This window comes from Petromyzon marinus, chromosome 9, assembly GCF_048934315.1.
Source record: "Petromyzon marinus isolate PM22_M1 ecotype Great Lakes invasive population chromosome 9, UKy_Petmar_22M1.pri1.0, whole genome shotgun sequence".
NCBI lineage: Eukaryota > Metazoa > Chordata > Hyperoartia > Petromyzontiformes > Petromyzontidae > Petromyzon > Petromyzon marinus.
The window spans coordinates 2,742,571-2,770,114 of NC_133675.1; the positions used below are offsets into that span (position 1 = coordinate 2,742,571).

General features: G+C 55.9%; 1 protein-coding gene and 1 long non-coding RNA gene across 3 annotated transcripts in view; both read right to left on the reverse strand.

The window, feature by feature from the left end:
• Positions 1-26,338, reverse strand: part of LOC116940704 (peroxisome proliferator-activated receptor gamma coactivator 1-alpha-like) — a 140,947-nt gene extending 114,609 nt beyond the window's left edge. Inside the window, exon 1 of the mRNA XM_032950861.2 lies at positions 25,897-26,338. Coding sequence (XP_032806752.2) covers positions 25,897-25,983 — 87 coding nt within the window. The 5' untranslated portion in view covers positions 25,984-26,338. The remainder of the gene's footprint in view (positions 1-25,896) is intronic.
• LOC142924143 (uncharacterized) lies at positions 4,842-12,533 on the reverse strand. Of its 2 annotated transcripts, XR_012941295.1 has the most exons (4): positions 9,523-12,533; positions 8,139-8,218; positions 5,737-5,868; positions 4,842-5,467 (listed from the first exon to the last, which is right to left on the reverse strand). It is a non-coding gene; the product is annotated as an uncharacterized LOC142924143 (long non-coding RNA). The 2 variants fall into 2 exon arrangements; XR_012941294.1 differs by having other exon boundaries at positions 4,842-5,868.
• Positions 26,339-27,544: the final 1,206 nt, after the last annotated feature.

A 27,544-nucleotide genomic window follows, 5' to 3' on the forward strand; every position in this document is an offset into this window, starting at 1 on the left:
GTGAACATCTCCTAACCCTGGAGCAAGTGAGTCGATCGGCACGTCGCTTGTGGTGGGCCAAAGTGAGGGGGAGCTACCATCTCTCCCAACACGTTTGGCTAGCGCGGGAGAGTAGGCCAAACACAGAGGAGGCCAAACACCGTCTGGACACAATCTTGACAGCTCTTTTTTTTTAGTGGAGTCGCTGCCAACGGCGGTGGCGTGAGCGAGCTAATGCAGGGCTGCGCCTTTAGCGAGCTAATGCAGGGCTGCGCCTTTAGCGAGCTAATGCAGGGCTGCGCCTTTAGCGAGCTAATGCAGGGCTGCGCCTTTAGCGAGCTAATGCAGGGCTGCGCCTTTAGCGAGCTAATGCAGGGCTGCGCCTTTAGCGAGCTAACGCAGGGCTGCGCCTTTAGCGAGCTAACGCAGGGCTGCGCCTTTAGCGAGCTAATGCAGGGCTGCGCCTTTAGCGAGCTAACGCAGGGCTACGCCTTTAGCGAGCTAAGGCAGGGCTGCGCCTTTAGCGAGCTAATGCAGGGCTGCGCCTTTAGCGAGCTAACGCAGGGCTGCGCCTTTAGCGAGCTAACGCAGGGCTGCGCCTTTAGCGGGCTAATGCAGGGCTGCGCTTTTAGCGAGCTAACGCAGGGCTGCGCCTTTAGCGAGCTCATGCAGGGCTGCGCCTTTAGCGTTCAGACGCCCGGGTTCTGTGTCCCGTGTTGAAGCTTCCTTAATGGGGGTGGGAGGTGGTGGGGGAGACATTAAAATCACAGCCAGGAGCGCTCTCCGAACGTCACCGCACTGACGTTCAGTTAAACGGAAGGGTAATGACTCCGCAGTGACGTCACCGGAGCCTGCCTGATTGTAATTTTTGAATCAAGCTCCGCTGTGATTAAAACAAATGACTCGCGATTTGATGAAGCTCGCGAAGGTCGCGCGCACGAATCGATTCCACGGTCGATTCGCTTTCGCCTCGTCTGTCTCGTACGGTCCTTCCTTGTTCGGGTAGAGTTCGGGTTGAATAAATAATTAGAATTGATGCTTGCATGCATCGTGAGCGAAATCATGGAACAAAAATAATCGATTACTGTTCAATCGTCATACGTGAAGCAGGTAGCCACAACCACCGCGGTGCGAGGAGGTCTCTGTGGCTCCAGAGAGAGGAGGTTGCAAACTCCGCCCCGGGTTTTACAACTCCGCCCCGGGTTTTACAAACTCCGCCCCGGGTTTTACAAACTCCGCCCCGGGTTTTACAAACTCCGCCCCGGGTTTTACAAACTCCGCCCCGGGTTTTACAAACTCCGCCCCGGGTTTTACAAACTCAGCTGAAAATGCGAGCGTGTGGATTCATTGTTGATGGGACAACAGAATGATTATGATGATTAAGTTAAGAGAACGATGGTGATGATTATGATGATGATTAAGTTCAGAGAACGATGGTGATGATCATGATGATGATTAAGTTCAGAGAACGATGGTGATGATCATGATGATGATTAAGTTCAGAGAACGATGGTGATGATTATGATGATGATTAAGTTAAGAGAACGATGGTGATGATTATGATGATGATTAAGTTCAGAGAACGATGGTGATGATTATGATGATGATTACGTTCAGAGAACGATGGTGATGATTATGACAGTGAAGATGATCGTGTTGATAATGATGATGAAGGAAGTTAACATGATCATGTTGCTGCACCAGTGCGGGACTGCACAAGATCGGTGTCTCCTGGGTAGCTGCGCTCGCGCCCATTTGCTCAAGAAAGTGCTAACGATGACGCCACTACCAGCACATTCTGGTTCCTCAATGGGGTCTCTATGCGAGCCTGAGTCTCAGTCTCATTGTCAATCTATGACTATCTCTTTAAAGCTCTGACGATGAAGCCACGGCCAGCGCATTCCAGTTCCACTATGGGCTCTCTTTGCGAGTCTATGGGCCTCAGTGTGAGCCTGTGGGTCACTACGTGAGTCTATGGGTCTCTATGCGAGTCTCTGAGCCTCACTGTGAATCTATGGGTCTCTATCCGATTAAGCGATGGCGATGAAGCCACGGCCAGGGCATTTCAGTTTCTCAATCCGTCCGCTCGCGTTATCAGCTGAGCCTGACAAAACCCGGGCCGGAGATTTTAACCTCCTCAACCTGGAGTCACTCATCTGGGAAAGGCTCAGGTATGGGGGGAGGGGAGTAGGAGGAGGACGCAACTTCTCCAAGCTAATGAACGCGAACAAAGGCGAAATTAAGCTCTGAGATTCTTAGCTCCCGAGGGGAAACATCTGCCCCAGAATTGTGCTCGAGCCTCGCGGCTTATGCAGCGCGTTAAGCACGTGGGTGTGTGTATGTCGGGGTGTGTGTATCGGGGTGCCGGTGAGTGTGTGTAGGGGTGCCGGTGAGTGTGTGTATGTCGGTGTGTGTGTGTGTCGGGGTATGTGTGTAGAGATGCCGGTGAGTGTGTTTCGGGGTGCCGGTGAGTGTGTGTAGGGGTGCCGGTGAGTGTGTGTCGGGGTGTTGGTGAGTGTGTGTAGGGATGCCGGTGTGTGTCGGGGTGCCGGTGAGTGTGTGTCGGGGTGCCGGTGAGTGTGTGTAGGGGTGATGGTGAGTGTGTGTAGGGGTGCCGGTGAGTGTGTGTAGGGGTGCCGGTGAGTGTGTGTAGGGGTGCTGGTGAGTGTGTGTCGGGGTGCCGGTGAGTGTGTGTAGGCTTGCCGGTGTGTGTCGGGGTGCCGGTGAGTGTGTGTAGGGGTGTCGGTGAGTGTGTAGGGGTGCTGGTGAGTGTGTGTAGGGGTGCCGGTGAGTGTGTGTAGGGGTGCCGGTGAGTGTGTGTCGGGGTGCCGGTGAGTGTTTATCGGGGTGCCGGTGAGTGTGTGTAGGGGTCCTGGTGAATGTGTGTAGGGGTGCCGGTGAGTGTGTGTAGGGGTGCTGGTGAGTGTGTGTAGGGGTGCCGGTGAGTGTGTGTCGGGGTGCCGGTGAGTATGTGTCGGGGTGCCGGTGTGTATCGGGGTGCCGGTGAGTGTGTGTAGGGGTGCTGGTGAATGTGTGTAGGGGTGCCGGTGAGTGTGTGTAGGGGTGCTGGTGAGTGTGTGTAGGGGTGCCGGTGAGTGTGTGTAGGGGTGCTGGTGAGTGTGTGTAGGGGTGCCGGTGAGTGTGTGTAGGCTTGCCGGTGAGTGTGTGTAGGGGTGCCGGTGAGTGTGTGTAGGGGTGCCGGTGAGTGTGTGTAGGGGTGCCGGTGAGTGTGTGTAGGGGTGCCGTGGGAGCGGTAATGCAGTGGCTAGCGCACTGCGCTAGGAACCCGGCGACACACCTTCGATTCGCGCTCGTGACCAACATCGGTAACAAATATCTGAACCAGGTCTTCCCTTAGATCGACTCAGCCTTAAATGTACGGTGTGTAAACATCGCCACTGGGGAGACAAAGGCGATCCGGCGTGGCTCTAGCCGCGTCGGGCTTCATAGATGCTCACTTAACAGCAGTTTTCTCCCAACAGTCTGTTCGAGGCTCGACGGGGGGGGGGGGGAGGTCTCTGTGTGGTGACCTGTGCATGCGTGTGTGTGTCAGGGGAGGGAGCGTGAGTGCGTTTGCCAGCTGATGGAACACCAGCCAGCAGACGTGCGCGTGGGTGCGGCAGTTCGTTGGAGCGCTCATTCGGTTTCACACAGACACGCACCCCCCCTCCTCCTCCTCCCGATACACACGCGCAACCGTCTCCACGCACACGCGCACACACACAAGTGCACACGCACACAAAGACAAACACACGTGCACGCACTTAGAAACAAAGTTCCCCCGTATAGCCTGTAACAGACTGTAGGGGCAAGTGCTGTTAGCGAGCACCTATGAAGGCCGCAACGGTACACGAGGTGGTGGGTGGCCAGTACCACGCCCGACCGCCTTTGTCTCCCCAGTGGCGATGTTTACACACCATACCAGGTACTCATTTGAGGCTGAGTCGACCTAGGGAAGGCCCAGGACCGGTTCAGAAAATCGTCACTGGTGTTGGCCGTGAGCGGGAATCAAACTCGGGTCGCCAGGTTCATAGCGCAGCGCGCTAACCGCTACACTACCGCTCTCCACACACAAACACACACACAAGTGCACACACATACACACCGACCAGGCACAAAGGCTGCCGAATGGATCTCCATCACCTGACAGCGCCAATAACTGCCACCAGGAAAAAAAATTGGACGTGGAACAAAAAGCCCATTTGTTAACACCGGCTTGGAGTCATCCACGATCGGCCACAAACAGGCTCCATACCCCCCCCCCCCTTCTCGTCCTTACTTCTCAAACACCCCACCTCCCCCCAAACACTCCATCCCACCCGCCCCTTCAAAGACCCCCCCCCCTCGCCTCCACCTCCCAACCGCACCGCCTTTCTCCGGCTCCAGTTCCACCACCGCCGCGTCTGTTGAGGGGAGGGGGTGGGGGGGTTGGGACACCCACACCATTTACTCCGCAGCGAAAAATATATCCTCGGCCCTGGGCCATTAGGGACCCTGGTGACCTCAGATTTTCGCAGCTGTGTCAGCCCTTGCAAATGTTTGAGCCGATAGAAGAAAGGGCAGTGTCGCGATGGCAGACTAACAGACACACACAGACACACACAGACTCACAGACACACACAGACTCACACAGACTCACAGACACACACAGACACACACAGACACACACAGACTCACAGACACACACAGACTAACAGACACACAAACAGACACACACAGACACACACAGACTCACAGACACACACAGACACACAGACTAACAGACACACACAGACTAACAAACACACACACACAGACACACACAGACTAACAGACACACACAGACTCACAAACACACACAGACACACACAGACCCGCGACCGGACTCTGGCCATAAAGGCGTCGTCACTCGGTTTAATAACTCGTCAGACAAGGCTCCATTTCACCACAGAAATGCAACATATGGGTTTCATCGGCCAACGCGTATCCTTGACCCTAACTAAACACCAACACACTCGTCGACAACAACAACAACAACACTGTGGCCTTTTAAATGGAAATATATAATTCGGCGACGTTTCAGACAATGGCCCTTCTTCATAGCACACTAAGGGTCATGTTGCCGGAAACGTCACCTGTTGAGGAATGCGTTGCGGTTTTCGTTACGTGCCATTGTGCGTCACTGCCCAGGCGGTGCCACGCTACACAACACGTGCGCCCTTCTTGAGCACAGCTGTCCATTGGCAGGGACACTTGGCACCGCTTGCGCTCCTTCCCGACCCTCAAAGCAGCATCGGCGTGGCCCCGTTGCACGCAATGCCGCCGGGTTTGCCAGCTGTTACTGGAAGGGGCCCTGGCAACAAAGTGCGCCGTCGCAACGACTCCTCCCTTCTCTTTGCGTCTCGGAATTTACGAGCGAGAGGCGCGCGGCTTCCGTGTGCAAGGTCCGCGTGCTCCCGCACCGATGATTGATGAGGACGACGCTGCGCAGAGCAATTCAATTGCATCGCTGTAACAATAAACGCTGTCGTAATTAATCCATACAATATATTACCGCATTGCCAGTAACATACATTACTTATTTGCTTAATTGACTCCACCGATGTCTAGACTCCGAGTCAAGGCAATTATACGTTTTAAAAAAACTCCGAAATTAAATCGATGAGCAACATCATTTGTATTTCGTGGTGTACCGTCGCGCGTCTAAACGTGCAGCGTAAGTGTCGGTCAAACTAGTGTTGCGATAGAGAAAAAAAAACCCAAGTTGAATGAATGTACCGTGGGCTCATTGTTGTGGCCACGCGCGTGGGCGCTGATCACGCGCCTCGTGAGGGCACGCACACAGCGAGGCGTCGTGGTGACGACGCTCACGAGCGGTGCGGCGAGAAGAATCCCGAGCCGCGCTTGCGCCTAACGCACGGTCGGCGCAAAGCAATTGCACACGGCGTTCCGTAGCGAATCACAACAACAACAACAGCATCAATAACAACAACAACAATTCCTTTATACAGGAAGACCTCGCTGAAGCTCGATATATTATGGATCAAGAGGGTCCCTGCAAAAAGGACGTTTGGCCGATCCCTATGCAATGAGTGGTTGTTTTTTTATCACGAAAGCTGTCGCGACCAATATTATCCATAACATGGGTGGGGGGGGGGGGGTTTGGGGGGGGGTCGTAAAAATAAATGCGTCGTTAAACCCGCCAATTACACGCAGCAATTAGAATCAGCCTTGTGAGGCTGATTCTAATTGGGGAACATCCTCCTGTTTCGGTCTTAAATGGAGGAATAAATGTGATGTCACCATTTGTGAGCCAATCAGGTGCGAAGACCAAAGGGGGGGGGGCGGGGGAGTTAATGTGTTCATATAAATTACAAGGGATATCTATAATTGGTTGGGTTATTCACAGTTAATCAACAATTACCGGCGAAACGTCGTACTCGAATTGTAAATGTTGTGGGTTTACTCTCCAACACAACTGTGTGTTGAATTAGTAACTAATTGGCACGTTCATTTACATGACAACCCTTACTAATTGGCTGTGTCGGATGGTGGCGGGTTTAACGACACATTTATATTTACGCGATCTAACCCAAAAAAAACGTTATTATATAAAATTCGTGTTTTTCCTGTCGGAGAAAATCTGAGGACACCCTCCCCCCTCTCTCCCTCCTCTCCCGCCTTCCCCCCCCCCCACCCTCCTCCTCATTAACGAGGTAATGACGCTCCAAGGATCGCTACACAGATGGGTGTAGGAACCCACTTCTTGCTGTGATGGCACCTGTTGCCCAACCATTGCCTCTGAAGTGGTGGTTCACGTGCACGCATCACCACCACCGCAACCACTACCAACAACAGCCATGTGCACTCCGAAGCCACGTGAAGTGTCGAAGGCTCGCTGACAGAAGGTCACGGGGCAGACCCAGGTGCTATGGGTCGACTGACTGAGGATGACTAGCAGATGCATCACCTGTGCCCCCTACTGTACCAACTTGCTGAATCCCAGCCGCCCAGCGCTCCACCACCACGACGACGACTCGCGCGCGCTCGTCACGTGTCACGCATGGGCTCCGTGCACGCGGAGGGACCCAGGCCCCCACCCCCCGCACCTCCGGGGGTGGGTGGGGGGGATCTCGTCACATCTCAGTGCAATTGCCTCTCGGGGTGACCAACATCACGGGGAATTTTCTCGAGATTAATTCAATGATGTAACCCAACGCGGACAGAACGTCAACAGCTGCCGAGGGATGCATACCAGGCTCGCACGAGAGCGCTTCGCTACATGAGGCGCCTGCGCGCACGGACCGCGCTCACATAATGTCAGGCTTGTCTCGTAAATTACGCACGGGCGCTGGGGGTGCGCAAGTTCTGATTTACTGCGCGGCGCAGCCTCCTACGTGGCTCTGGGGTGCGCCGCGCGTCTATCTCGGCCGTGAGTAATTGACGCGAGGCGCGCGGTGGCGTCACCGCAAGTGCCAACAACACAAGCGGACGATTCGCTCTCGCCGCAATAAGACATTGTCCGTGCGTGCACCAGCGAAGTAGCGAAGCAGACAGACGTGTCCGTACGTGTCTCGTTGTCTAACCGTGGCGACGGCGGTAGTGTCGGGTCGGGCGGGGAGTGCGAGCCCGACGCGCGTTGCATCTCAGTAGCTCGGCCTCAGTGTCGTGGTGCTTGGACGAGAGTGTTCGGGTTTCTCTTATGACGCTGAGTGCGGGCCGGTGGAGGCGGGGTGTGGTGGTGGGGGCAGAGGGGCGTCCTCGTAGGAGACGAAAAGAAACGGAGAGACTCGTGGAAATTAAAAGATCAATGAGAGACGGAGATATACAGATATATGCACAGAGAGAGAGAGAGAGACGGGGAAAACAGAGGCACGTAAAGAGACAGGTATAGACAGAAAGACACAACGAGAGGGATACGTCCACAGACAATGTGACACGAAGAGAGGCAATGAGGCCATGATGCAGAAACACAACGGATATACAGAGACTCGGATACACATACAGAGAGAGACAACAGTACGACACATAGAGAGAGACCGGCAGGGAAACTACATAGAGAGACGCGGGGAGAGATGGAGACACATGGAACGATCTCGACGTGGGCTGCCCACGCGACACCGCTCGTATCTGCGCGCGCACACGGCCCGCCCCACGCTCGCACAGAACCCGATCCTCACCAGGAATTCACAACACGTGGGAGGCCTTCGCCGCTGCTGTTTTGTGTCGCGTACGGCGTGGTCGGGCGTGCAGCGGATACCTGAACCACCACAACACGTGACAGGTTTACAGAGGGCGTGTCGGCCCCCACGCCCCTACCCAACCGCCAACACGCCTCTCACCCCCAGACCCCAACCTTCCCACCCGCACCTCCAGCCTGAACAGATCTGGTGAAGAAATCTGCAGAGCAATCTGTACACAGAGGTCTCTGTTTGAATACGGTTTTATTTTTAAAACACAGACAACCTCTAAGCGTACACCGCTATCAGCGACAACGCAGAGGTGTTGTGTCATACACAATCAGCCGCAGCGTCTTGCTCAAACCCACTGTGCGTGGATATATGGCATCGAACTGGCGAACTCTGGATTGCAAGGTCCAATGTGCCGAACATTCCACCATGGTGGCAGCGTTTCTATTGCAACATTCACCTACTAATATAAATAAAGTTTGGCTGGCTGGCTGATTGACTGGCTGATAACACAAAGTTTGGCTGGCTGGCTGGCTTGCTCGCAGGCTGTATGGCTGGCTGACTGGCTGTCTGGCTGGCTATGATAGACGGCCAAGTTAAAACAAATATCATCCGCCTTGTTTTTTTTTTTGCATAAAACTGAGATCGCGTGGCTGAGATGAGGCATTTTACTTTTTTTTTTTTTACCCCCCCCCCCCCCACGTGACCTTCCTGGCGCGTGCCGTTGCAGGCGAAGCGGTCGACAAACGCGCGCGCGCTGTTTGCGGTGACGGGCGCGGCCAAGGGGACGTCAGTCGCTCTTATCTCCCCTCCGATGGAATGGAATTCATTAGCGGTGTTTATACAACAATGACTCTGTTTTAACGTTGGGTGTGTGTGTGTGTTTGTGTACGTTTTTTTCTTTTTTCCCCCCAACAAATTGTCCAGCTATATATATTCTCCAGTACGGGAAGTTGTCATTGTAGTAATCATCATCATCATCATGTGAGAATAAGATGGCGTGTTGAATAAACGAAGCTGTTTATGTCAGGAACTCGGGTACACGTATTTTGCACGTTTGTCACGTGAACTACACATAAAATGCCACTTTTCGATATAATTTACTTTTATTTTGCTTTAATTTCACAGAACACGGTGACATCCCACTCACACAAAACCGCAGGTCCTGAGCTATTGGTGGAAATTCCACAGTCGCATGCCGGGTACCAGTACACCCATACAACAGCCACTATTGAGTGTTTCCGAGTGCAATGGTGCTGACATAGCGCATCGGCAAGGGTTGGTGGATCACGCACAGAACGTTTGAGACTCGCGACCCAGCCAGGGCTAAGGGGTAGCAAAAATCTCCGTTAAAAAGGGTTTTATTGAGACTCACCGAGGGAGGAGTGTTACACACGCTTGGGAGAGAAGGAAGTTCCCGATTCCGTGGAGACACACGGAGACGCCGTCTCGTTGCGCAGTTTGCTCGCTTATTTATTTATCTATCTCCTGTGTACATGCAGCACTTAGGGTCTCGGGCTCTATTGACAAGCACAGAGAGAGAGAGACGCCGCTATGGACCGAGAGGAGTCCAGGATGTCACAGGGAGGCTGTTAGGGGGAGAGCGAGGGAACGGGGTAAGAGAGGGCAGGGGGAATGTGAGAGGAGAGGGAGAGAAAAAAACAGAGAGAGATGGAACCCGAGAGAGTGTGCGAGTCGGATGGGAGAGAGAGCGAGAGAGAGAGCGTCGGAGGCCGTTTGACTGTGGGAAGGGCTGCGTGCAGGTGCAGCACTTGTCGTAGTTGTAAAAAGAGAGAGTGAGCGAGAGAGAGCGAAATGGAGTAGGAAGAGAGGGGGCAGATAGAGAGGGGGGCAGAGAGGGAGGTAGAGAGAGAAGAGGGGCAGAGAGGGGGGTAGAGAGAGAGGGAAGGGGTACGGAGAGCAGAAAAAAAGAAAAACATATTTTGTTGTGCCTTTCATTTAAAAAAGGGGGAGGGGGGTTTACATAAAGCAAAGCATAAAAAAACAAAAAAAACGAAATGATGAACGGAGCAAAGTGCCGACTACACCGAGCATCTTCTTGTTTCCTCTGATCGTAAAAAAAGAGAGCGAGAGAGACATGGAGTAGGAAGAGAGAGGGTAGAGAAAGAGGGGGGGGGGGGTAGAGAGAGAGGGAAGGGGTAAGGAGAGCAGAGCGAAAAATCTTTTGTTAAATCTTTCATTTAAAAAAGGGGGGGTTACATAAAGCAAAGCATTAAAAAAAACGAAATGATGAACGAATCAAAGTGCCGACTACACCGAGCATCTTGTTTCCTCTGATCGTAAAAAGAAAAAAAGGAGGGAGAGAGGAGGGGATGTGGAAGGAGAGAGGTGAGGCGGAGAAAAGGGGGCGAGATAAGAGGGGAAGAAGAGAAATGATAGAGGGAGAGAATGGTTGGGAAGGGAGAGAGGACAAAATGGGATACAGTAGCGGAGAGAGGGAGAGAGTGCGAGGGAGGTGATATGCAGAGAGAGAGAGAGAACTGACATGGAAATAGGTTTAGACATAGAGCGAGAGAGGGGGTCGTGGAAGGAGAGGGTGAGAGAGGTAGAGGAAGAGAGATTATATAGATGGAGAGGTACAGCTAAAGAGAGGCCGCGATGTCGTGTGTAAGACGAGCTGTGGAGAGATCAAGCGAGCGGGTGAGACAGAAACGCCGAGGGGAGTGACATTGGAGAGGGAGAGCGTGAGACAGAGGGGAGAGCGCGAGGGAAATAAGAAGAGGGGACAGAGAGAGATGAAGAGGGAGGGTAGACAGAGAACCACGCGTTAGAATGGAAAGAGAGAGAGAGAGGGCGAGTGGGATGGAGAGGGCGCAGGAGAGAGCGAGGGAGAGTTAGGGGGAGAGAGAGGGAGAGCGCGCAGGCTGTGGCCGTGTAAATTGCCGCTCTCGGCGCGATCAGCGCCCGTGTGGTTTCGCTGCTGCGCGCGGCCCGCGTCGCGAGTCCTGGCACCGTGGTCCCGTGCCCCTTGCTCGTAAATCAGGGGGCCCTTACCCCCATCGCGACCCCCCCCCCCACCCCTTCGGGGCTGTGCCAGCGCCCACTGCGCTCTGCCTTAGGTCACACATTCTGAGCAACTCGTGTGTGCGTGTGTGTGTGTGCGTGTGTGTGCGTGTGTGCGTGTGTGTGCGTGTGTGTGCGTGTGTGTGCGTGTGCGAGAGAGCGCTATGCGCGCAGTTCTCTGGCGGCTCCGTCTCCACGCAAACATTGAACGAACACGCGTGCGTGTGTGTGCGTGTGTGTGACAGTGTAGCGGTTAGCGCGCTGCGCTGTGAACTCGGCGACCCGGGTTCGATTCCCCAATACCAGCGACGATTATCTGAACCGGTTCTGGGCCTCCCCTAGGTCGTCTCAGCCTCAAATGAGTGCCCGATGCAGTGTGAAAACATCGCCACTGGGGAGACAAAGGCGGTCGGGCGTGGTGCTGGCGACCCACCCCCTCGTGTACCGTTCAGGCCTTCATAGGTGCTCGCTAACAGCAATTTCCCCTACAGTCTGTTAAGGCTATACGGGGGATCTTTGGCTTAGTTCTCTGTGTGTATGTGTGCGTTTAGTCCCATCAGCCTATTGACCTTCGGGACAAATATAATCAAGCGCCGTGTTTTCTAGCAAGCAAACTCCGGACAGGTTTCGATCGCCTGGAGCTCATCTGCAGGGGTCAGGCTTATTAAACAAACACGTGTTACTGGATCACCAGATGTCATTGGCACGAGCACTCCATTGAAATTATGGAGGGATGGGGGGCACATGAACTAAAAAAAATCTAAACCGTAAACAGAACTCATTACGCGTTCCTGTGGTGCATCTGGGGGAGAAGCAAGTGGCAGGGAGGACGATGATGCGCTGCTGCAACGCCGAGTTGCGCTCGTAAACGCGGTGCGCGGATCTCCCGGATGAGGCCAAAAGCGATCGCGGCACTGGAACACAGCGGGAGGTCGAGAGGACGCGCGGTGCCGTTCGTGGAACCGCGAGCGAATCGCGCGATTACTTAGCACGCGGAACGCCGTTGGTCGTCTGATTGTAACGCCACCCGACTCGCACCTCCGCCCCCCCTGCCCCCCCCCCATCAGTCCCTCCCTCCATCGCTCTTCTTAATTAGTCGTCGTTATGAATTTCCAGCACGCGCCTTCTCCCAATAAGCGGGAGGTGTTGTGGGGACCGCGCACGTTGTGGGTGTCGTTTAGAGCCTCGAGTTGGGTGATTGGAGGATTGTTGGGGAGGGTGGCACCATAAGTGGCTCCTGGATCCAGGTTTTAAGGAGGCGCCATTAGTGGCTCCTGGATCCAGGTTTTAAGGGGGCGCCATAAGTGGCTCCTGGATCCAGGTTTTAAGGAGGCGCCATAAGTGGCTCCTGGATCCAGGTTTTAAGGAGGAACCATAAGTGGCTCCTGGATCCAGGTTATAAGGGGGCGCCATAAGTGGCTCCTGGATCCAGGTTTTAAGGAGGCGCCATAAGTGGCTCCTAGATCCAGGTTTTAAGGAGGCGCCATCAGTGGCTCCTGGATCCAGGTTTAAATGAGGCGCCATAAGTGGCTCCTGGATCCAGGTTTTAAGGGAGCGCCATCAGTGGCTCCTGGATCCAGGTTTTAAGGAGGCGCCATAAGTGGCTCCTGGATCCAGGTTTTAAGGAGGCGCCATAAGTGGCTCCTGGAGCCAGGTTTTAAGGAGGCGCCATCAGTGGCTCCTGGATCCAGGTTTTAAGGAGGCTACAAAACTCCACCCTGATTTTCCAGTCTCAGGTGATGATCGAAATGCGAAGGCACCGTTGGATGATGATTGATGATATTGATGATGGCGATGATAAATTATGGTGATGATGATGATGATGCATCACAGCTGGGTTACAGCAGAGCAGTTCTCCTGGGAGGCTGCGCGCGCTGTTTGGCGCGTGGGAGGGAACAGGAAGACCCCGCGAAGCGCGCACAGCGCTCCGCACCCCACGATGAGCACGGCTGGTAACGTACGGTGCGCGAAATAAGTTCAACATGCACGGAGAGACTCAAGCCACAACGCGCACTGCCATCTCCTGGCCACCTCGCACCCCGGAGCCTGCAACACTTGGCAAACTGCGCGAGCATCCAAAGAAGAGCCAGGCTTTATTATCCCCGCTGAGCTTCCGAGACCGCACGCGATCGGGCGCATTCCAGGCGACTCGGTCGTAGGCGCTGAATGATTAATCGACGATTGATTTATGTCATTCACTGACAGATCCTGTAACCCCACACTCCTCCCCCCGTAACCCCCCCCCCTCTCTCCACATCCCGCAGCAGAAACCGAACACCGTGGGCACAGATCTTCGCTCCAGAGGCTCACCTCCATCTCCCATAAATCCCCTGTAAGTGACGCACTAATTATATTACGTGGAAGGATTCGGTGGGGGGGAGGGGGTTGCGTCGGTTATAATTAGCGCGTATGTTGCGCGCGGGCTGTGTAAACATGAAAGCGTTGGGGGGCAGGGGGCGGGTGCAGAGGGTGCCCTCCCTATAAATAGCGCCCAGCGGTGAAGGGGCGACCTGGGGGGGTGTGGTGAGTGGTGGTGGTGTTTGGAATGAAGTGGCGCTGTGGTGAGGCGGAGTGTGGTGAGGGGTGGGAGTAGTGGTGAGGGGTGGGAGTAGTGGTGAGGGGTGGGAGTAGTGGTGAGGGGTGGGAGTAGTGGTGAGGGGTGGGAGTAGTGGTGAGGGGTGGGAGTAGTGGTGAGGGGTGGGAGTAGTGGTGAGGGGTGGGAGTAGTGGTGAGGGGTGGGAGTAGTGGTGAGGGGTGGGAGTAGTGGTGAGGGGTGGGAGTAGTGGTGAGGGGTGGGAGTAGTGGTGAGGGGTGGGAGTAGTGGTGAGGGGTGGGAGTAGTGGTGAGGGGTGGGAGTAGTGGTGAGGGGTGGGAGAAGGTGTGTTGCGAAGGCCGGGTGGGGTAACGGGTGTGTGTGCGTGTGCGTGTCTGTTGATGGCTTTACTGGATCTGCCGACTACGGTGGAGTGGGTGTGCGGATTGGGCCGTGCTGATGGTTGGGCTATAATCATAACAAGAGTGTGTGTGTGTGCTGAGATTCGAGGCGCGTGTTGATGGGTGAGTGCATCTTGTTGGTTACGCGGCGTGGTATATGAGTGGTCTGAGCTGTGCTGTGGTAACGCGGGTCCCGTGTGTGTGTGTCCTGTGTGTGTGTGTGTCCCGTGTGTGTGTGTGTCCCGTGTGTGTGTGTGTGTTCCGTGTGTGTGTGTGTGTCCCGTGTGTGTGTGTGTCCCGTGTGTGTGTGTGTCCCGTGTGTGTGTGTGTCCCGTGTGTGTGTGTGTGTCCCGTGTGTGTGTGTGTCCCGTGTGTGTGTGTGTCCCGTGTGTGTGTGTGTCCCGTGTGTGTGTGTGTCCCGTGTGTGTGTGTCCCGTGTGTGTGTGTGTCCCGTGTGTGTGTGTGTCCTGTGTGTGTGTGTCCCGTGTGTGTGTGTGTCTTGTGTGTGTGTGTGTCCCGTGTGTGTGTCCTGTGTGTGTGTGTGTCCCGTATGTGTGTGTGTGTCCCGTGTGTGTGTGTCCCGTGTGTGTGTGTCCCGTGTGTGTGTGTGTGTCCCGTGTGTGTGACCCGTGTGTGTGTGTGTGACCCGTGTGTGTGTGTGTGTCCCGTGTGTGTGACCCGTGTGTGTGTGTGTGACCCGTGTGTGTGTGTCCCGTGTGTGTGACCCGTGTGTGTGTGTGTGTGTCCCGTGTGTGTGTGTGTCCCGTGTGTGTGTGTGTCCCGTGTGTGTGTGTGTCCCGTGTGTGTGTGTGTCCCGTGTGTGTGTGTGTGTCCCGTGTGTGTGTGTGTCCTGTGTGTGTGTGTCCCGTGTGTGTGTGTGTCTTGTGTGTGTGTGTGTCCCGTGTGTGTGTCCTGTGTGTGTGTGTGTCCCGTATGTGTGTGTGTGTCCCGTGTGTGTGTGTCCCGTGTGTGTGTGTCCCGTGTGTGTGTGTGTGTCCCGTGTGTGTGACCCGTGTGTGTGTGTGTGACCCGTGTGTGTGTGTCCCGTGTGTGTGTGTGTCCCGTGTGTGTGACCCGTGTGTGTGTGTGTGACCCGTGTGTGTGTGTCCCGTGTGTGTGTGTGTCCCGTGTGTGTGACCCGTGTGTGTGTGTGTGTGTCCCGTGTGTGTGTGTGTGTCCCGTGTGTGTGACCCGTGTGTGTGTGTGTGACCCGTGTGTGTGTGTCCCGTGTGTGTGTGTGTCCCGTGTGTGTGACCCGTGTGTGTGTGTGTGACCCGTGTGTGTGTGTCCCGTGTGTGTGTGTGTCCCGTGTGTGTGACCCGTGTGTGTGTGTCCCGTGTGTGTGTGTGTCCCGTGTGTGTGACCCGTGTGTGTGTGTGTGTCCCGTGTGTGTGTGTGTCCCGTGTGTGTGTGTGTCCCGTGTGTGCGTGAGATCGATAGCGGTAGTGCAGCAGTTCGCCCGTCGCGCCGCGCTACGAATCCGGCGACCCGAAATTCGATTCCCGCTCACGGCCAACACCAGTGACGATTATCTGAACCGGTCCTGAGCCTCCCCTAGGTCGACTCGACCTCAAATGAGTACCTGGCGTGATGTGTAAACAACGTCACTGGGGAGAAAAAGGCAGCCGGGCGTCCCACCCCCGCGTATACCGTGCGGGTCTTCTTAGGTGCTACTCGCTAACAGCACTTGCCCAAACAGTATGTTAAGGCTATACGGGTGTTATTTTTCTCTTTGTCTTTGCTGTGTAGTGGACAGCGTGGCGCAACGGGTTCGCACGCTACGCTACGAACCCGGTGACCTGAACTCTATTCCCGGTCGCCGGCTAACATCAGTGGAAAGTTGTATTAAAACCCGCCCTTGATCCTCTGTGTCGACTCAGACTTGAATCATCAGTGCCTGGTGCGGTGAGGATCGGTCCTGGCCACACCACGCCGGTCGCGTCCCGTCGCGAATTTAAGGGCGCTGCGGTGGCGAGATGTTAACTACCTCGCCTGAGGTACAAGAGGTCGTGGGTTCGATACCGACCCTGATGCCTGCTGTATATTTTTGATTTGCGAATCTGTCTCCCCGTGGTTGCGTGAAATTTTATCAAAAGTCTTTCATTTAAAATCAACATGCTTTTAGAGTATTTGGCTGCTATCAATTTTCACATGAGGTACTTCTCGTTGAGTTATCATTTGTGGCGAGGTCGCTTCTAAAAAAAAGAGCTGCAAAGCCCATTGGGCCTTACCTGGTAAAAAAAAAATAGATGCTTGCTAACGCCTGTTGCCCCACGACAGTCTATTCTAGGCGACACGGCGAGTGCGTGTGGGTGTGGGGGAGGGTCCCGGCCTCTGTGGGTGAGAGTGCACAGACTAAGGTGAGTCGAGGGGGTCTCGTGCCCTTCCCAATGGGGCAGTGGGAGTGGGGGGGGACACCCCGCCCGGCGCGGTCACCCGTGAAGGGGACCCTGCTCGAACCCCCAAGGGGACCCTGTCCACACCCCCATGGACCACGCGTCGCTGCCAAGCTATTAATAACATCACGCGCTCGGCTCCCTTCCTCCCTACTCCCACCCGTATTCAATTACGGATCTAATGATTAACCTCTGAACGATTCGACGAATCGACGCTTTCGATTCGCGAAGCAATTATCATGTTCCTCCACTCGTGTGGCGATATCATCTGCATTGGTGTAAGACTCGACACGTGTATGGACTGACCATGACACGCGCGATTCGTGGTGTCGTCAGCCTAACGTACATACATTTACACTGTCAGGGAGCCCGTGTCAATCCACTGCTGGATGAGGTGCCCCCCCCCCCCGGCACCGCGCGGGTCGACGTTTGACCATACTTCCCCAAGCCCAATTGAATCGACCAATTGTTGCATCCACCCAACACTCACCGGCTCCCTCCGCGCGCCCCCTCTTCCATCATCCCCCATCCTGGCAATACGCCGTTGTTTCCTGCGACTGTGCGAGCAATCGCGGTGAATTGGTGGGGAGAGTGCTGGAGGTGGGGGGGGGTGGAGGATTTGGACGGGGGGCTGAGGGGTGGGGGGGCGGGAGTAGCGAGTGGCCCGGGGGCTCCCCCCCCCCCCCCACATCATATCGCGCGAACGAATTGACGCGAATGTCACGTCTCACGCGACAACGAGGAAGAAGGGTGCTGTCACGGGTGCTGTCACGGGTGCTGTCACGGGTACGGTCACGGGTGCTGTCACGGGTACTGTCACGGGTGCTGTCACGGGTACTGTCACGGGTACGGTCACGGGTGCTGTCACGGGTTCTGTCACGGGTGCTGTCACGGGTACTGTCACGGGTACGGTCACGGGTGCTGTCACGGGTTCTGTCACGGGTGCTGTCACGGGTGCTGTCACGGGTGCTGTCACGGGTGCTGTCACGGGTGCTGCCACGGGTACTGTCACGGGTGCTGTCACGGGTGCTGTCACGGGTACTGTCACGGGTGCTGTCACGGGTACTGTCACGGGTGCTGTCACGGGTACTGTCACAGGTACTGTCAAGGGTGCTGTCACGGGTGCTGTCACGGGTACTGTCACGGGTGCTGTCACGGGTGCTGTCACGGGTGCTGTCACGGGTACTGTCACGGGTACGGTCACGGGTGCTGTCACGGGTGCTGTCACGGGTACTGTCACGGGTTCTGTCACGGGTGCTGTGACGGATGCTGTCACGGGTGCTGTCACGGGTGCTGTCACGGGTACGGTCACGGGTACTGTCACGGGTGCTGTCACGGATGCTGTCACGGGTGCTGTCACGGGTGCTGTCACGGGTACTGTCACGGGTGCTGTCACGGGTGCTGTCACGGGTACGGTCACGGGTACTGTCACGGGTGCTGTCACGGATGCTGTCACGGGTGCTGTCAAGGGTGCTGTCACGGGTACTGTCACGGGTGCTGTCACGGGTGCTGTCACGGGTACTGTCACGGGTGCTGTCACGGGTGCTGTCACGGGTACTGTCACGGGTGCTGTCACGGGTGCTGTCACGGGTGCTGTCACGGGTACTTTTCTAGGCACGCGCACGTGACCGCTGCATCGTTTAGACTGCACGACGGTGGTGCCGTGTCCAGAGGCGGGTGACAATCCCCATCGCGACGCAACGTGCACACGAGACGCCCGATCTCTTGGGATATGTTACAAGTGATGCGGATTTATATTTAAAAAAAAATACTCACTGCTGGTTGAAAGGCCTCCACATGGCGGTTGTTTCGTGGGGGTTTGTGAAGGGCGCGCGAGGTAATAGGAACCGATTCAGACATCATCTGCCACTGATCTTAGTTACACGTGGGCGGATATCGAATCCGGTGCCACAGGGTTCGTAGCGCAGTGAGCAAAACCGCAGCGCCACCGCTCCACCCAGGGTTCGCGCTCGCTCGCCAGGGAGTGGACGACAGAGCGAAGGGCCGTGCCGGCGACGGCTCAATGGCAGCCCGAGGAGATAGCGGTCCCCGAGAGAGGAGATGCAGCGACGAGATGGCCTCGTGCGCCACGGGAGCACGAGATGGATCGTGGCGGCACGCACCGCAGGACCGTGACGGGTTGGCGACGGTGTCCGGAGGAATTCATCGAGCAGTGGATAGACCACGGCGCGTATTGATGACGACGACGACGACAACGACACAAATGCATCGCATTATTGGCAGTGCAGGCAGGGACCCAATTTTGAATGGCGATATTTCGTATGCAAAGGAGACCTGGGAGAAATCGAGGGCGACCTACAACAGCGAAGTTAAATCGCATTTGTCAAAATATACAAGAGGCGTTAAGTCACGCGTCGAAACGGTCCAAGTGTTACTAATGGTAATTCAATGAATTAATGGAACTTAATATGTATGTGTGTGTATATATATAATCCGCAGTGTAAACACACAAGACACAGCATTTCAGCGGCGCTCGTTCAGTAACTCGGACAACGGCCCCGGCGAGCCTCGTCCCGAGAGAGACGCAAGGACGCAGCACCTTGCCCAGCCGCTCCGCCAAACGCAGGGCCACCGGTGGCCGGCTGCTCCCCACATTCAATTACCTCGTCATCGCGCGCGCTCGTGTCCACGGTAGCCATCACCCTCTTGATTTCCATTCTAATTAATCGCTGTTATGTCTTTTTTTTTACGCCGCGCGTCGCAGTGTTAACCCCCTCCCACCCACCGCCCCCTCTCTCCTCCCTCGCCTCCCTCGCCGCTCTCGCACCCCCAGCTCCCTACCACACACATTAGGCCCTCCACTGCAGCACCCCCCCCCCCCGACCCCCCAGCAATGAGCCCGGCTCTCATTACGATTGCACCGCACCGAGGCTGAGAACGGCACAAGGTGAAGGATTTTGGGGTCCCGATCATCCTTTCGAAACGAACCCTAATGAAGTCCACACAGGACGCCGCTGCCATCATGGGGGAGGGGGGAGGGTAATTCGAGATGGCGCGTAACGCCAATCACCGCGGTTAGAGGAACCCACTTCATTGGCTCCAAGACAGCCAATTAATTATAATTAACCTATGCAGACTTCCATTCAATAATAATGATCGCAAAGCAAGGATTAATAATATCGCGGGGCTCAGCGGAATCGTTATTGTAAGTAATATTGCGGGGGACACGGCGAGAATACGAGTGGGGTGGTAGGGGAGGGGAGGGAGGCGATGGAGAGACAGAGGGGGCAGGGAGAGAGGGTGGGGGGAGGCACTGCGGGTTTAAGTGCCTGAGGTTGAGTGGGGGAGTTTAATCTCATCTAGGTCACCTTCACCTCCAGATCCACCTGAACCCAAATCTACATTTGCGCTTCAGAGCATTTGGCTGTTATACAGTTCCACGTGACGATACGGCCACTTGGTTGGGATATCATTTGTGGCCAGGTTGCTTCTGAATTTTTTTTATAGCTATATAGCTCTGTGCACCTTACCTGGTAAAATAAAGAAACAGACAGTTTTTGGTAGTTTGAAAAATAGTTTACATATTCAAGATCCCTAACATCATCTCATCCAGATCCCACACATTTGCCCGTGCCGCAGATCGAGACTCCGCAATAGTTGCACCGGTTGACGCCTCGTGACCTCCAAAGATTATCGCTCTCTTCGTCTCATCCTATCCCACACTCGTGGAGCGGGAGGTCTCATCCCATCCAACACCCCGCGCCCCCCCCCCCCCAAATTGACGCAAGTGGTGAAATCGATCGGGTTTGGGGGAGCGGTTACAACCACAGAACCACGCCATTTCATTGAACATTCTAAACAATCTCATTTAATTGTCTCTAATTAATATTGCGGTGGCGAGAGTTTATTTACAGTTTTGTGTCCCAGTTTTTTTTTAGCTCGCCTCGTTAAATTGGCTGTGGTGGGGGAGGTGAAGTGGAGGAGGAGGGAAAGTGGTGGGGGCGGCGGAAAGGTTTTAGTGGGGGGGGGGGGGGGCAGCTAGGTGAGTGGGGGGGGGAATCGTTACATAATTAAGTTCCGTTTCGAGCGCTGCCCGCGACTGCCCTCTAGCGGTCGTGGGACGTCACGGAGAGGGCAGCGCCGAGGGCGAATGAATGCCCCCTCTCAGCTCCTCTTCCTGGGCTCCTGGCACGGAGGTGCCTCGCTCAATTTGCGAATAGTGGTGGGGGAGGAGGGGGGGGGGTATATTCATTAACTCCACGTGCATCGCCGTTCTAATTAGCGACACGGTCAGCCCACGGCGGCGGCTTTAATTAAAGATCACCTCCACGTCGTATCAACCGAGGAAGGAGGCGCGCACGTAATTGAAGAGGGGCGGGGGAAGGTCGCGCCTTCTCTTATGCTGCTCTTAAGGTCGTGCTGCGTGGTGATGCCAGGTCCCTCTGCCTCGGTGCAGACTCCTGCCACTCGTAATGTATGACGCAGGTAGACGAATAGACGAACGGGCAGATTGAGAGATCACCTTTCCCCCCACCCCACACTGGTGACGTCCACGTCATATGGTGACGCTGTCTTCGCTGTTGCGCACTGGCGCGAACATCAATAGCTCGGCAATTAAGTCAACAACAGCATGGCCAAAACGTGAAGACACGTGTGGTAGGTGACGTTTCGGGCAATGACCCTTCTTCGCGGCCCACATATACGAAGGACGGTTGCATGAAACGTCGCCGATTACACACGTTCATTTTTCTTTGAAAGGTCACAGTGTCACAGGCAGACTCGTGTGTTGAGTTCGTTTTCATTGCTCGGAGAGAGCCTTGCGAGCTGAGTAATTGTAGTTGATCTAACGATGTGCGCACTGCATTATCACGCGTGCACCATCTATGGAGCGTCTCCGCTGTAGCTGCAGGTGACTCTGCACCTGACACTCGTGGCGTTTTATGAGATTCTGCATTTAAAACCGCGGAGACCTGGGGTTTGCATCTACCTGGGGCACCTCGAGTTATATAAGTAAATAAATATCGTTGCGCGTGAACGCCATGCAATAGTTATATCACGTCACTGCAGTGCCCACATCACCGAATCCTCCAACTATCCACCCCCTCCCCTCGCCGTAACATTACCGCATCATTATCAACATTACATCTTCTAAGACATCGCTCTTACATCATCACATCGCTCTTACATCATCACATCGCTCTTACGTCATCACTGCGTCTGTAACATCCTCGCCGCATCTCACGCGCTACCGCACGTCACAAATCATCAATGCACAGCTCATCATCATCCACATCATCACCGCACCTCCAAGATCACCAAGACTTCTTATCGGGGTTGCGATGCCGTTATCTGCGTGCCCGTGCCGAGGCGGCCGCACTCATGTTACTTGCCATGGACGAAGACAAAGACCCCCCCCCCCCGTATAGCCTTAACAGACTGTTGGGGCGAATGCTGTTTGCGAGCACCTATAAAGGCCGGCACGGCACACGAGGGGTGAGTGGCCAGGACCACATCCGGCCGCCTTTGTCTCCCCAGTGGCGATGTTTACATACCACATCAGGTACTCATTTGAGGCTGAGTCGACCTAGGGGAAGTCCAGGACCAGGTCAGATAATCGTCACTGGTGTTGTCCGTGAGCTGGAGTCGAACTCGGATGGCCGGGTTCGTAGCGCAGCGTGCTAACCGCTACACTACCGCTTTCCACTTGTCAGTACACACACACAGACACGAAGTCTCGTGTTCATACTGTGTGCATAACCCCTGCGTCACGGCTACGTGTACACACAGAAAGCCGCATGTACTCAAGCATTAACCCATGTATACACACACCCACTAACCCACGTGTACACACACCCACTAACCCACGTGTACACACACACACTAACCCACGTGTACACACACACTAACCCACGTGTACACACACAGACTAACCCACGTGTACACACATACACACTAACCCACGTGTATACACACACTAACTCATTTGTACACACACACACTAACCCACGTGTGCGCGCGCAGACACTCGCAGCCAAATACCCATTAAAACAAGCGACCTCTTCGCGTTTCGCGAGCTGGAATTTTACGCGCACAGCGCGGAAGACGGAGAACTATCGGGGGAGCCTGTTGGCCGAGCGTAAAAGTGAGAGGTATGGGGAGCGCGAGAGGAGCCCGCTCGTCGCATCCTCCGCCTCGAGAGTCACGATCTCAGAACAAACACGAGCGCGCCGCGTTACCCCCCCCCCCCCAATCCTGTCTCCCGACCGTCGCGAAAATCTCGCAGCGCCGACTCGAGATCGTGTTTCACGTCCGACCGTCGGTGCCGATTGATCCTGGGACCCCCCCGGGACAGGAGCCAAAATCAAACGCGAGCGGAGCGACACTCGGCGTGGCCGCGTGGCCGCCGGTGTTTAGCCACGGCGGCGAACCTCGCTCTGCGTTCGAGAGAGTGTGAGTGAGCGATTTAAGTGAGTGAGAGGGAGCGAGTGTATGAGGGTGCGTGTGAGTGAGCGAGTTAATGAATGAGTGCATGGACGCGCGTGTGTCTGTGTGTCATTTTACACGAGTGGCTGTATCAGTGATTTAGATAAATACGGGAGTTAACAGTGTTTGCAAGATACGGAATGTGTGCGCGCGAGAGAAAATGAGTGATCGCCCGAGCGAGCGAGTGTGCAAGTGAGTATGCGAGTGCGAGCAACAGTGAGTGAAGGTCCTCATGGGTGAAGGTGCGAGTGGGTGAAGGTGCGAGTGGGTGAAGGTGCGAGTGGGTGAAGGTGCGAGTGTGTGAAGGTGCGAGTGGGTGAAGGTGCGAGTGGGTGAAGGCGAAGGTGCGAGTGGGTGAAGGTGCGAGTGTGTGAAGGTGCGAGTGTGTGAAGGTGCGAATGGGTGAAGGTGCGAGTGTGTGAAGGTGAAGGTGCGAATGGGTGAAGGTGCGAGTGGGTGAATGTGCGAGTGTGTGGAGGTGCGAGTGGGCGAAGGTGCGAGTGGGTGAAGGTGCGAGTGGGTGAAGGTGCGAGTGGGTGAAGGTGCGAGTGGGTGAAGGTGCGAGTGGGTGAAGGTGCGAGTGGGTGAAGGTGCGAGTGGGTGAAGGTGCGAGTGGGTGAAGGTGCGAGTGGGTGAAGATGCGACTGAGTGCCCCTTGTGAATGAGCGAGGACGCGTGAATGAACTAAGAGAGCCGATCAACGCGCGAGCCGGCTAACGAGGTAGAGTGATTTAATTAGCATGAACGCGAATGAGGAAACGCGCGTTACAGTTTAACGAACGCGTGCTTTAGCGAGTGAATGAGCAAGCGAGCGAGCGAGTGAATCGATGTGCAGAGGGAGCGGATGAGCCAGTGAACGTGCGCTTGCATCTCTAGCAACACCCGCGGACAGTAAACCCGGTCCCGCACACCGCGGGGGCCCCGCAACACCGCGGTCGCCGGCGTTTTCAGATCCGCGGTGTTCGAGCCGCGCTCGGCGGGGTCGCGGATTCGCGCTCCGCCTCATTCAGCGCTGCCACTGCGGCAGCGCTCGCACGCGATCGGTTCCGCTCGGACCGGCCCGCAGCTCTCACCCCCCTTCTGCTGCCTGTGCTGCTGCTGCTGCTACCACAGGGTACCGCTATTGATGCGGAGATTAATGGGTGGTTTGATCACGATGAGCGCAGCGGCGGTAGCTCTGGGTTGGGACTGATCCCACATCGTTTCCCTGCATCCCACACAGCCCCGCCTCTGAGCAGGTGCACAGGTGCGCGTGAGCGGCGATGACGCGCGCATTTAGCTGCCAGCCCCGTGTGTGTGTGCGCGCGTGCGTGTGCGCGTCTTTTCGTGTCTCTGTCGGGAGCGGTGGTGTGGCGGTTAGCGCGCTGTGTAACCAACCTGGCTACCCGAGTTCGATTCCGGCTCACGGTCAACACCAGTGAAGATGATCTGAAACGGTCCGAAGACGACTCAGCATCGAATGAGTACATTGTGCGGTGTGTAAACATCGCCACTAGGGAGACAAAGGTGCCCGGGTGTGGTTCTGGGCACCCCCCCCCCTCCCCCACCCCGTGTGCCGTGGTGGCCTTAATAAGTGCTCGCAAACAGCACTTGCTCCAAAAGTCTATTACGGCTATAAAGGGATCTTTGTTTTTCTTTCGATGCGTGCGCGTGTGTGCGAGACCATGAGACGCGTGTGTGGTTCGTACATTTTGCTCGCTCGCTTGCTCATTCACTCGCGTGTGTGTACATGCGGAGCCAATGTGCGCAATATTTCAAGCACACGGAATGTGTGCGCGCTTTGACACGAGTGTGTATATGCGGCGTGCATGCACCTTGTGATGAACGCGTGTGCACGTTGTGCGTGTCTGTGTGCGTACACGCGAATGTGTGGCGAGCGCTGACGATGCCCATGGTCATACACACACACACATCAGCGAACACGGCAAAGCCTTCAACATCTTGTCAAGCAAGTCTCGCTCTTTCAGAAGCTCCGCTATTGAGACCGCACGCACGCACACATGTTGGAGGCGCCGCTTCGAATAACAAAATTAGAGCGACTGAAACCCTCTCTCGCGCGCTCTCTCCCTCCACGTCCAACTGCGGAGTCTGGGGTAGTGGTGGGGAACGCGGAGTCCTTCGGCAGCAGGGAGGGAGAGGCGAGCGGGACTTCGCAGTCGCCCGAGAGGAGACGCTGCCGGGGAAACAGCCGCCAATGCGATTACTGCGCCCGAAGCTGAGCCTCTCGCTCTCTCCCCGGCTCCCCCACCCCGTCTCCCTCCGTGCCGCGTCCGTCTTGCGTCGTATTGGCGTGGACTCGCGATGCGGTCACTGTGACTTGAGCAGGCAGGATAGATTACAACTCACGATGACAGCAGTAGCAGCAGCAGCCGCGTACTGAAGAGAGCTGTCCCTGCCGATCGCTCGCGTAATTAACGTTCCCTTCCCTGCGTTAGAGGAATTAAGAGAGAGAGAGAGAGCAGCAGCAGCAGCTGTAGCGGTTGTAGCTGGACGAGTGTTGCGGTGGAAACACGTCGGGGAAATCGATGCGCTTTTGCGCAGATTGGACTCGCAACGGCGAAGTGACAAAATGTAAACACATCGTGCGCGCATGTCCGCTCCGGTCTGCGTCTCCGCGTGTCCGTGCGTCTCTGCGTATCTGCGTCTCCCCGTTGTCTCCATGTGTCCGCGTCTCCCCGTGTCTGCGCGCAGTCTCTTCGCGTATCTCTCTGGGTCTTCGTGTAACTGTCTCCACGCGCGTCTCTGTTCCGCCGGGTGTCTCCGCGCGCGCGGGCGGGCGGGCGCACGGCTGCACGGGTCGCATTCAAAGCGACACTCGTTCCCATCCTTTTGCCGTGGAAATTATCCCCCCCCCCTCCCCGCTCTCTCTCCACCCCAGCTCGCCGGTCACCGGTCCCGAGACCGGCCCGGAGCGGTCGCACCCCAACACCTCACTCACTCGCACTCCTTACCTGGCAGGAGTCGCCTCTCTCCGCTGCGAAGCAGCTGAACACGAAAGTGGAGAAGTCGTCATCTTGTATAGGAGCACAGGTCGCCATCGCTCGCTCTCCGCGCAGACTGGCGGCCCGCGGGAACGCGCGCACTCTCACGCGCTTCGTCTGGGTGCCTCCGCCCCCCCCTCTCCCTCTCTCGACGCTCTCCCTCCACTGCTCCTCCTCTCCCCTCCCCGCCCCACGTGATCCCTCTACTGTACTGGTGGTGCACGCGCACGCAATAGGAGCGCGCGCGTATGTGCGCGCGCGCGCGTCCGGCACCGAGAGCGGGGAGAGAGGAGGTGGGAGATGTGAGGTGGGGGAGGCGGCGGCTGTGGGTTTGGTGCGTGGGATGAAGGTGGGAAGGGATCCGAAGAGAAGGAGGAGGAGCGGGGGAGGGAGAGGTGACGGTAGCAGCAGTACCGCAGAGAGAGAGAGAGGGAGAAGCGGAGGGAGGGGGTGATGGAGGGGAGGGGTGCAGGAGGACAGCACAAACTGGGGGGGGCAGCAGATGGGGGAGACACGGAGAGGAGCGAGCCCTGGTTTGTGTTGCCGTGTCGTTGTTGTTCAGTAAGGCGCGATGAGACGCGCCTGTCATCCGGCGCTTTTTGTGTCAGTGGGGGTTGGTGGATCACACGCAGATTTTTGTGAAACTCCCAAACCCGCCGGACTGCGAGGTCTCCACGCGCTGACAGTATAGTAAGTGGGTTCGCAAACCCAGTCGGTTCGCATCCCCTGAGCCCTTACCTGAGCCCTTACCTGAGCCCTTACCTGAGCCCTTACCTGAGCCCTTACCCTGAGCCCTTACCCCCTCGCGCACGCCCTGAGGACGAACCCTTGCGTGCAACCCCAGTGTCCTCCACACACGAACGGACCGAACGTCTCCGTTGCAGGACTGTCGTGTATTACACAATTGACTACAACAACAACAACGTTGTTGGTGGTGGTGGTGGTTTTGAGAGAGAGAGACGTCATCATTGCTTTGGGCATCATCAGCAGCAGCAGCACAGCGGTGGAGTTTGCTCAGGAGCGGTGTTGCTGATTTATGTCGTACTCCCCGCCCACGATCACTCCGCGTCTCCTCGTTTCAATGTTGTTATTGTGATCATTGTTGCTGTTTTCTGTTGTTGATTCTATTGTTGTTGGACGTTCGTAGTGCGTGCCTCCACATGAAATAAATGCAACGCTAGGTGTGTGTCCGTGTTTATTTAGGGGGAGCGGTCGTGTTGCGCTACGAACCCGGCGACCAGAGTACAAGTCCCGCTCACGGGCAACATCGGTGACGATTACAATATCGAAACCGGTCCTGGGCCTCCCCTAGGTCGACTCAACCTCAAATGAGTACTTGATGCGGTGTGTAAACCGATGACGGCCGTGCAAAAATCATAGGTGCTCGCTAACAGTCCTTGCCCCAACAGTCTGTTAACAGGTTATACGGGGGATCTTTGTCTTTACCTCAAAGTGCACCTAGCATGGCACAAGCGCTGTGGGGACGTCACCGCCACAGCGTGGTGATCGGCGTGTGTTTTTTTGTGTTTGCCTAAACATCAGCATCGGGAAGAAAAAAAGCGGCCGGGCGTGGTGCTGGCAACCCAGCCACCTCGTGTGCCGTGCCACCCTTTGATAG